Source organism: Alosa alosa, chromosome 13, assembly GCF_017589495.1.
Source record: "Alosa alosa isolate M-15738 ecotype Scorff River chromosome 13, AALO_Geno_1.1, whole genome shotgun sequence".
Lineage (NCBI taxonomy): Eukaryota > Metazoa > Chordata > Actinopteri > Clupeiformes > Clupeidae > Alosa > Alosa alosa.
The window spans coordinates 27,213,745-27,224,761 of record NC_063201.1 but is presented as its reverse complement, the minus strand read 5'-3'; the positions used below and the strand labels follow the sequence as shown (position 1 = coordinate 27,224,761).

At 43.8% G+C, this 11,017-nt stretch overlaps 2 protein-coding genes and 1 long non-coding RNA gene across 4 annotated transcripts in view; 1 reads left to right on the top strand and 2 right to left on the bottom strand.

Annotated features, from left to right (window-relative positions):
• Positions 1–599: 599 nt before the first annotated feature.
• Positions 600–3,518, bottom strand: rpz3 (rapunzel 3). The gene is made up of 2 exons (XM_048260114.1): positions 3,361–3,518; positions 600–2,898 (listed from the first exon to the last, which is right to left on the bottom strand). Exon 2 carries the CDS (start codon positions 2,893–2,895, stop codon positions 1,711–1,713), a length of 1,185 nt encoding a protein of 394 aa, XP_048116071.1. The 5' UTR covers positions 2,896–2,898; positions 3,361–3,518; the 3' UTR covers positions 600–1,710.
• Positions 3,519–3,618: 100 nt separating this feature from the next.
• Positions 3,619–11,017, top strand: part of LOC125306413 — a 28,148-nt gene continuing 20,749 nt past the window's right edge. For both annotated transcript variants that reach the window (XR_007195557.1, XR_007195556.1), the window contains exon 1: positions 3,619–3,864. This is a non-coding gene — a long non-coding RNA (uncharacterized LOC125306413). The remainder of the gene's footprint in view (positions 3,865–11,017) is intronic.
• On the bottom strand, positions 5,999–9,920 carry LOC125306411 (serine/threonine-protein kinase pim-1-like). Its single transcript, XM_048261762.1, has 8 exons — positions 9,825–9,920; positions 9,055–9,399; positions 8,844–8,938; positions 8,700–8,750; positions 7,918–8,296; positions 7,649–7,825; positions 7,295–7,424; positions 5,999–6,887 (listed from the first exon to the last, which is right to left on the bottom strand). The coding sequence occupies exons 1-7, from the start codon at positions 9,856–9,858 to the stop codon at positions 7,318–7,320; spliced, it is 1,188 nt and encodes a 395-aa protein (XP_048117719.1). The 5' UTR covers positions 9,859–9,920; the 3' UTR covers positions 5,999–6,887; positions 7,295–7,317.

The following is an 11,017-nucleotide window of genomic DNA, read 5'->3' as shown; positions in this document are numbered from 1 at the left end:
GGTCATCATAGTGGTCAATTGTGTTTAGTTTCACTACAAATATTCACAAGACATTCTCAACAGCTTCTTGATCTCTGGACATTTCAAATGAGGATTGGAAGACACTGCAAGAGTTTTACCACATGATTGTCACTACATGCATTTAAATGTTATTATTCCCCCCATTTCCAAGGGTTTACTGCACATACTCCTTTCAATTTAAATGACTGACAAGACAGGGAGCAGAATGGCCACTCCGACAACATTTAACGCCTCCTATTACAGACCCTGCAGCATAGATTTTGACACCATTGATTTACAACCGTGTGGTGCAGAAGCCCCGGTCTCTCTCTCTCTCTCTCTCTCTCTCTCTCTCTCTTTCTCTCTCTTTCTCCAGGCTAAGTTATGATGGATGGACCCCCTCCACTCCCCACCTCTAACATGCCTAACGAGTTATTGTACAATGCTGAGCACAGCACTTCGGAGCTTGTCTTTTTTATATTAGCAGTGCAAAAGGTTACTCGCAATCTATTACAGTATGGTGTACTGAGGCTCTGGTTTGAATATGCTGACTTATGTGCAAAAGCCAGTGATTAAATTACAAGCCGCTCTGAGTGGTGTTTGTGGCCACCAAAGAGATTTAATAGCAATATATGTCAACAGTTGTTTGCAAATTCTGTTTACACAAAACATGCTGCGCAAAATAGGCACCAGATATTCAATTACAGGAGGAGGGTGAGTGGAGGATGTAGGGTTCAGCAGAGTGAACAGCGCAATAGGACGCTCAGTTGAAGTGTTAAAGGAAATGCTATAAAAGCTAATGTGACTTGTTTAATTGAAAAAAGTAAATGACTGTTAGGCTTTGATTACATGCAGGGCATTTAATTAAAGGCATTTGAGCCTCAAAAGACAGTTTTAATGTGTAAAATAGGATTACATTAATTAAAGTTTTCATATACAAAATGTCTCTCTATGCTGAGGATAATATTTGTTACACACAGATGAAATGGATGTCAGTCTTTGGTCGTTTGAGATACTGAGTGAAGTGTAGCCTACTGAGTGCAGACACAGTCATCTGGGCTTATGGAGCCAGCAATGATTGTGTTCACGGTCCACAGATCCGCTTCCAGGCCCCCTTTCACCGTGGCGGTGGTAAGTAGGGCAAGCTGGAGTCGTGCGGGGCCAGAACAGAAGGGCACTTTTGATAGGCCCATTTCCGTGAGAATGGTCTCTCTGGAGTTAGAGCTCTCTTCCTCCTGCTGTTGAACTCACTGTCACGACGCAGAATTTCAAATCACTCAAGAAGCGCTCTACAGGGTTAGCATGTGGAAAGAAGGCTGTTGCTGCCATTATACGAGGTAAAGTGCACTTGTTTTAAAATGGCTGATCTCACTATTTGAAGAGGAGAGATGTGCATATGACCATCATGTTCATATTAAAGATGTACACATTACATATTTATGAGGTGTTGTCTTTACTATGCTATATTTTATTTTCTATATATAATAACTATAAGAAATGTCTTTTAGCAAGTCTGCAACTGAATACTTGAATGCTTTTTTAGTTAGGAAATAAATTAAGGCCAACATGAAATACTGTTATTGTAGTCCATACATTTGCACACATATAAAGCCATACTCACAATGTTGGTTTGCGAAAAAAATGACCATTTAAACCACTAATCTGGACTACAAGTTAACAAGTCGAAGCAAAGTTCTGTCAACAGCTGCCTTACTCTGAGTGAATACAAAGAGACACATTTTTGTGCCTCTCCCAGTAATGGCAGTCTTCCGGAAAGTTCCAAGCAGCACAGCTCTCCTTGTGGCGACTGATGGCGTGGACCACAAACCCGGCCAGCTGCTTCTGTAGGGCCTCCACCACTGCCTTGGCATCCGCCCTCTTCGCCGGCCCTGCCATCAGCTCCTGGATGCTCTCCTTGGGCACCGGCTGGGGACAGCAGCTGTAGGAGACCACCAGGTTGGTGTCGTTCACCTGCAGCACGTCAAACCAGCCCTGCCCACTCACCAGATGGAAGGTCTCCCCGGCCCTCCAGTTGCGGTAGCTGCTCCCGGAGTGGTTGATCACGCGGACAGACCAGCTGACCCAGTCATACTTCCGGACCAGGAAGTCCCGCAGCTCCTCGGCTACGTCCTGGAGGTTCTTGCTCTCCTTCTCCTTGACCAGCCTCTGGGCATCCAGGCACGCCTGCTCAGGGAACGCTGTCACGCACGCCTCGATGGCAGCTTTCATTTTGGTCTCAACCTCCTGGATTTTGCCGCTCCACTCCTGAATCTTTTCCTGCTCTTCTTCCTCCCCTTGGCTGAGGGCACAGTAGCCGAGCAAGGCAATCAATCCCAGGCAGAAGAGCTCCTTCATCCGCACACAAAAGTCCTCCAGGACCCTCCTGTTGCGAGCCTCGTACCTCTCTACCACCTCCAGGATGGATTCGCCAAACGTGTTGGTGCCCATGAGTGCATCATGGAGGACACAGAGGTTCTTCTCCCCTCCTGTTTTGCTGAAGTGCTCCAAGAACAACCTCCTCTTGACCTCGCGGAACTGGGGTTTTGCCTCCAGGATGTCAACATATTTGCGGAACTGGTTGCGTAGGTTTTCCTCAACTGAAAAGTACTGGGTGTCCAGCCGGCCCTTCTTAATCTCACAGTCGATGTCCTCCAGTTGAAAAGAGAGGACGTCCAGCTGGTTTCGCACGACCAAGAACTGCTCCTTTACATAAAACACTTCTTTACTCTGCACGTTGTCCAGGGCAAGGCGGAGGACGGGGGCGGCGGCCTCGCAGAGAGGAAAGAGCTCCCCCACAGTGCTGGCTAGCACCTCTGCCCCTCTCTCAAACATCTCCATCACTGCTTCAATGGCCTCTTTTTTCTGGGCCACCACTTTCTCAAGCTGACTCGGCATTTCCTGCAAAAACACCCATGTGAAAAATCAAAGTTAGTAAATAACACATTTGAATGGCACATATTTCACATATATAAGAGGTAGCTCCGCTAATCTTTAAGTATTGTTTTAACAAATAACAAACCTTAACCCCTTTACCTCCCCTTTAATCATCTTTAAAATCCCACTTACTAGTCTGCAAATGACTTCAGTCAACTAGCATTGTCTTAACACTTCAGTAGCCCTGTATCAATATTTTTTGATAGTAGCCTATTTGAATTTTATGCATATAGTCAACACCTCATACATTGAAAATGAAGTGTACTTAGCTTGATGGGTGTAATTTCGTTGTCGCGGGAGACCCACTTTAAATTTACATCCATTTTTTAATCCGCATATCCAGGACACACCTTGAAAACCGCTGTTTACCTCTGAGCCCCTATGACACATACACCCGCATCACATCATCCGATAACAACGCCATACCTGCAATATTATCGTACAGCAACTCTTGTCACGCCTGGCCGGGAGCTGGGAACAGCTGCTAGTCCACAAGTTCTACAAAAAATTCCCACAGTCTTTGGGTTTAACACAGATTCTGGCAGGAGTGACGATACAAATCTGTGATGAGAAAGAGGGGGAGTAGAGGGGCAAAGGGAGAGAGAGAGAGACAGAGACAGAGACAGAGAGAGAGAAAGAGAGAGAGTGAGACAGAGAGAGGGGGGGGTGAGAGAGAATGTGCTTGAGCGCGTGCTGTGGACAGACATTTTTGGAAACACCTCGCGTCGATGTTTTTCTTTTATCATACATGACGTTCTGGCTTATTTGCTTAGTTAATTGGAATAAACTAGGATTTTTTTTTCTCCACATACTAACCGACATACTGACGTTCCACCCACGGTCAGAAAATGGTTAAATAAGTGCGCACATTGCGCAGTGCTCATTAGGCGCCTCTTCTGATGACCAGTGCGGGAATCAGCTCAAAAGACGGTGAGTCATACACATAATAACACATTCATGTGGATTGTAAGTAAAATATGTTGTGACATACCTGAGGGGCCTGGGAACAGATATATCCATTTATTCATGTAGCAGATCTTCAGGAGTGAGCTGCTATATTTAGTGATTTAAATGCATCACATGTGCATTATATGTTTGTGTACCTTTGAAAGCAATATATGGCTTGCTTATCTGATTTTTGTCAATTGACATCAAAATCAATAGTGATATTTCACTTTTGTCCACTTCATCTTGTAATGTCATGTTCAAATTAATCCATAAACGAAAGAACTATTGCCCGCTACATTGATGTTTCTGAAGGTTATGTTTCAAAATATTATAATTATCAGTGTATTTTAAATACGTTGGTTGTGGGAACCAAAAGAGGTGGGGCGGTAGTAATGCTCGTGCTGTAGGCTTATGTTGCGTTAAGGTGTGTTTCTTGCTCACTTAGCTCAAACAAAATACTTAATTCGTCGCAGTGTAGTTGACACTATATCGAAATTATTACTAAACAATGCACTGAAAAATCAAAACATCATGTGTACTTTACCGGAAGATTCAGTTTACGCACAGATATGTGAAATGGAAACAGAAAATCTCTACGTAGCCTGCTGTGAATTCAATGTCTCTTTTGGGACAATATTTTTTTAGGGACAACCCACTCTCTCTAGAGCAAGCTCAAGGCAATGCGTAACCGTGCGTAATTGTTCGGGTTGGAGAGTAGGCGCCACGGTCCATCATAAAGATATGCATGACTTCAAAGCACCTTTGATGACATATGATGACATGTCTCTTTGTTAAAATAATAATTCAGCCTTGGGTTTACCTTTTCCTCCTGTTTAAGCTATAGAAGACCTGTTATTCTTTTCGCAACAAGGGCATTCCTCAGGAGCTTAATCAACAATGAGGAGGAATGTCTGAAAATGCTTGTATGTCCATGTTGTTTTGTCTGCTATGAGGATTACCGAAGTCTGTGGGTAATCAGCGCTAAACAACTGAAAAGAAGTATGTGAAGACAACCCAACCACTAAGCTACTGATGTTTTTAAAAGCCCAGCTGCTCAGCTTACATCGAAATTGACAGCATGAATCAATCTTCTCAAATCCACTAATCCAGACTACAGGGTGTGTGAAGAAATCGGAATATTCTCAGCATACCTGTTTCACAGCGCAAAGTGTCTACTACGTCAGATAAAAGGGTGACTCAAAATAGCTCTGTGAAAACAATCTTCCCAGGCTTCATTGACACCTAGTGGAGGAGAAATGCACATGTCACCTGGACTGGCTCTGGCATGCTGCCATCCAATTGTGTTGACCCGTGCACTTAAAATGTGTCAGAGAAGATTTTATTTCTAAACAGACTAAATGCTAAATAATAGGTAAATTAGACAAATTATGACCAATTAGTGTAATATATATGTAATAGTGTAATCAAACTGTTAAATCAAGAAAAGTACAAACTGATTCAAAATGATTGAATGTATGTCCTTTATTTATGTACATAAATATAGAACTAGAACTTTTTATTTGTTATTTTTGATTTCTCCTCCATCTATCTACCCATGTCCTTGATGGCCTACCCCTATCCCCAACACACACACAAAAAAAACACACACACTTACATCATCACTGTCATCATCACACATACATACAGCACACTGCTTGCTACAGTAAGCCTCTGCACACTGCTGCACACTGCCCCCCCTACATACACAGCACATTGTCTTCAGGATCTTCTCCAACACAACATCCTCTACATACTTACAACACACTGCCCCCACCTACCCACACACACACACAGTCACTGCTCCACTCCCCTCCCGCCCACACACACATCTTCACTGTCATCACTCACAAACATCATACATACAGTACTCTGCTTGCAATAGTAAGTCCCTTCACCATACTTGCAGTACACTGCCCCTGTATGGTAGGCTGACACCATACATCATTTCACTGCATTTCTTACTTCCAGTAACTATATACAATAAACTTCCTTGTATCCTTGTATCCTTGTATATTGATAATAATATCTCATGCAGAATGACAAAAGTCCTTCAACAGTTAATGTATCTTTATTTAAGTCCAATGCTGGAGGAGGCATCTGTAGAGGTAAACAAATGTCCAGATTCCATCATCATGTGTAAGATCCCTGCTGCTCAACACAGGTCCAATGTTGGGGAGACAATCCCTATCCTGTGTCCATGGAAATCCATCCCTATCAATGATTGTTCGTATAGGGCCAGTGAGAAAGCTCAGTCTATATCACCCTGTCCCACTGAGTCTGCTTTGAAGTTGTGTGCAGATGATATAGATGATGACCCTAAGTTTAACTGAGCTGCACTCCTGGATGGTATGTGTATTAGTCTACTGTATCAGAAGGAGTAAGAGAGCCAGCAAACAAACCCCAGGCCCTGGTCATCTAGTTCAGCTCAAGGCCCTGGTCATCTAGTGCAACTCAAGGACCTGGTCATCTAGTTCAGCTCAAGGCTCTAGTGGTCTTGTGGAACTCAAGGCCCTGGTCATCTAGCGAAACTCAAGGCACTGGTGGTCTAGCGGAACTCAAGGCCCTGGTGGTCTAGCGGAACTCAAGGCACTGGTGGTCTAGCGAAACTCAAGGCCTTGGTGGTCTAGCGAAGCTCAAGGCCCTGGTGGTCTATAGCGGAACTCAAGGCCTTGGTGGCCTAGCGAAATTCAAGGCTGTGGTGGTCTAGCGAAACTCAAGGCTCGGTGGTCTAGTGGAACTTAAGGCCCTGGTGGTCTAGTGCAATTCAAGGCTCCGGTGGTCTATAGCGGAACTCAAGGCCTTGGTGGCCTAGCGAAATTCATGGCTGTGGTGGTCTAGCGAAACTCAAGGCCCTGGTGGTCTAGTGGAACTCAAGGCCCTGGTGGTCTAGTGGAACTCAAGGCCCTCATGGTCTAGTGCAACTAAAGGTCCTGGTGGCCTAGTGGATGCTGGTGTCAAAGAGTAGCTTCACTTGTGGTGTGACCCTTCCCTGTTCAACTCTGAAGCTGTAGGGGAAAAAAACAGTTGGTTCATATGAATGCTGCTGCTATATGTCAATCCAAATCTTAGATGAGAGTTAAGTATAGTATAAGCATACTCTTTTGATCCCGTGGGAAATTTGGTCTCTGCATTTATTCCAATACGTGAATTAGGGAAACACACTGCACACAGTGAACACACACTAATCCCGGCGCAGTGAGCTGCCTGCAACAACAGCGGGGAGCAGTGAGGGGTTTGGTGCCTTGCTCAAGGGCACTTCAGCCGTGGCATACCGGTTCAGGGTTCAAACCGGCAACCCTCCGGTTACAAGTCCGAAGCGCTAACCAGTAGGCCACGGCTGCCCCATGATGAGCAGTTAGATGAGAAACAGATAGTTTTTTGATTCACTAATTACACAACATTCATACTTTACCTCCTCTCTCTGCTTGTGGTATCTTAAAACAGGTTCTGTCCTGACAGCCAGCTGTGTGTTAGAATGTCCTCCAGGACTGGTCTGTCAAGGGGGTTCGTGCTCATACACCAATTGATGAGGTCATGGCACTCTACACAGAAAGGTCAGACCAGATGAGGGGTGTTATGATTTGTTGCAATTTAACATCAGACCTATTACAAACATAGTAAGGGAATGGTATTGAGATGGATTGGGATTGGCCGCTGAATCAGCAAACAGCCTCAAAGTCAGTCTCAACGCAATGAAAAATGAAGCTGGGACTCACAAACAGGGAAAAAATCCTATACTTTTTAGATGCTTTTACTACTTCCTTACCTTTGGACAGACCCGCAGTAAACTTTGGCTGATTGAGAATGGTTTCTCCTCTGCTTTTAAATGGCAAGTCACCACAGACCAGATCAAAGAGTAGCACTCCCAGAGACCATGTGGTGGCAGGGCAAGCCTCGTAACTCCCATTCAGAAAATACTCGGGTGGACAGTATGCCCAGGTGCCTGAGAAATGGGAGGACAAAGTGACAGAACATCACATAACTGATCTCCCCCTTTGACATTTCATTTTTCAGTAGTTATTTTTGCAAACTTACCAGCAAAGTTACAATAGGGGCTGTTTTGGTAGAGATCCCCACAGCCAAAGTCTATAAGTTTCACTGTCCAATCATTGAGGTTGACCAGGATATTTTCTGATTTCACATCGCGGTGGAAAACGCCACAATTGCGGCAGTGAATCAGGGCTTCAACAACCTGCCTCATGATCTGCCTGGCTTGTATCTCAGATAATCGGCCATCAAACATCCCGAGGAAATCAAAGAGGTCGGAACAGGGACTGGGGCGCTCCAAGACCAGTATGTAGTGGAGAGGCTCTTCAAACCAGTCCAGCAGCTTCAGGACATTAAGGCATGATGACGGCTTAGAGACCATAGTCATCAGGGCCACCTCCAGAGGAAGACGCCTGCCATCACCATGCTAGACAGAAGCAAGAAAAAAACTTTTAGGAAAACAAGATGGTGGTCACTGCACAAAGATGGATTTATGGAGCCATATCACTAGCTATTTTTGGTGTTTGGATAGTGTTTTGAACTTACAAGGATACAAGGACACAATTGGGATTGGGGGGGGGGGGGGGGGGGCCCAACAAGGGAGCACCCAAGAGCAACAGGGGCAAGGAAAAACTCCCTTACCAAGGAAGAAACCTTGGGCAGATCCACAGCTCAAGGGGCTAACCCAACTGCCAGGGGTCTTGGTGTGTGTGTTGGGGGGATGACAGGGGAGATGGGATAGTGTGCTGTGTATGTGGGGAGAGGGCAGTGTGCAATATGTGTGTTGAAGAAGCTTCCTTAAATCATTCAATAGCTGAAGTCATACTTACCATGATAATGTATTTTTTTGCTTTAGTTTTTTGGATGTACTTAATGGCCACCTATAAGGATAAACAAAAATACTGTAGTTATATATACTATAGGCATTAACTCTAAGTTACTGATGGAAAACATAAAAAAGAAGCAAGTCTCACCTCTTGTCCATCAGACTTCCTTATTCCTGCATAGACAGATCCGCATCCTCCAGAACCCAGCAGCTCTCCAACTGAGTAGCTGGAAGTGAAGGTTGCTGCACAGACAATACAGGACATGCTCAGTAACATGTCAGCAAACCCAGTGCTACTATTTTGGTTGGTCACCTTGACTAAGATGAATCACTTTAGCTGGCTCACCCTGACCTCTTACCTTGGGGGGGTTCAGCACATCTCCTCTTTGCATCTGATGAGGTCACTGCAGAGACTCCATCACCTGCTGCCTGAGCAGCGGGTCTCCTTGGTGGCTGGACCTCAGCTCCTTCATTAGAACTGAACTCCCTCTTGCGCTTTGGTACAGTGGACCCTGACCTTGCGGGGGGCGCAGGCTGTGGCAGTGGGCAATACTGGCCAGGCCTCTTCCTGCTGTTTACCTTCTGATCCTTGGGGCTACCCTGACTGGCCTGGCAGGTTGAGTCTGAGGTGGTTGCTGGCCTTGGGCTGGATTGATCAGGGTAACTGGTGGCAGGCTTTGGGCCTTGTACCAGCTTAGTTTTAGCTAAAGCAAGCAGATGACAGTGGCACATATCAATGATCGTCTATAGTGAATTGGTTTTTGTGATATTAATATTATAGTTTGATAATATTAGGATATCTTACTAATACAGTAATTCAGATTTGGTGCTTAATAGTGGGCTGGTCTATATGTTTTCAAGGCTTTGGGAAACTGTCAATTTTGAAGCTTTTGAAATTGGCCAGTTATTGTCTAAGGCCTTAAACATAAATTAAACCTAACCACAGTTGAAACATTAACCACATGGATAAAAGCCAAGACAACAGTTATCTAAAATGAAAATGTGGATAAAATAATTGGCTAAATGAGAACAAATTAATACATTATTTAAATAACCTATTAACTAACCTATTAAATGATTAGTTTAGTAATTTAATAATTAGATTAATTTGTAATTCTTTTATATTTACCTGGATAGGTTTTTCGACGTTTTCGAAACGGCATGTCAATACAATATGAGAGATGAGACAATATGAAAATACGTGTGAACTGATCGGCGCAAACCATGAAATGAGGAAAGTTGTTACTTTGTGAATTCTATAGCGGAACGCTCTAGAATCTTTAGGCGAATACAAACCATCGCTATGCAACGTCTCTAAGTATTCGATCATCGACATTAACGTCACAAATGTTGAATATCGCCACGTACAATTGTAATCTTCCCTCAAGTTTAACCTTTTTTCTTTTTGTGGTCCAAGTCCATAAAAGGTCCGCAAGTTTTTAGAAATGCACTTTAGTATTGATTGAATGTACGTTATTGTTTATTATTGCTTTTCCCCCTCATTTTCATTGTTTATTTTATTAGGCTATTGATTGAATTGACATTGTTTTTTATTGCTATTCTCCTATTCCGTTACATTTAAGTATTGTTTTGTATGTCACTTTGGACAAAAGCGTATCCATAACCATAACCATAACCACTTTATGTTGTTGGAAAACAACAAAGGCTACTTATATTCCTGTAATCCTAGATAGCTTGTAATGTCACGTCTGACGTTAAAGCAACACCAAAGAACGTTCCTTGTCGCACGCACGCTATTTGTTTATCCAGCACCGGCTTTACAAATAACGATGTCCACAGACAAGGTAGAATATGTTGCATGATTTATGAAAGTACGATGTATTGCGACATCAGATGCAAGTCAAATTTGTCGTTTCTTATGTCTCATTCCAACGAACAGATCCGCTACCCGATCTGGCAAATTTACCGTGCGGTTATAGCCGATAGAGGGCCGCAAAGCGACTGCAGAAGTGCTGTTCACCCTGTTACAGGTTGATGAACCACTGAAACGATTTTGGAAACATTATTTTAAGGTAGGCCTACAAAAAAAAAACTCTTTGGTGTTGCTTTAACAATAGCCTCAAGTGTATTAGGGAATTATTGCAGCCACTCTCCCCTGGCCATTATAACATACCTGTCAACACTCCCGTTTTTCCCGGGTTTCTCCCGTATTTCAAGGTCATCTCCCAGCACCCTCCCGTTTTCTTATTTCTCCCGGAAAACTCCCGTAATTTGCATGGCCCTCAAACTTCATTTTAAAATCATTGATGCATTCAGGTTGCAAGATTGTGTATGAAATACACCCTACACATACACGATCAT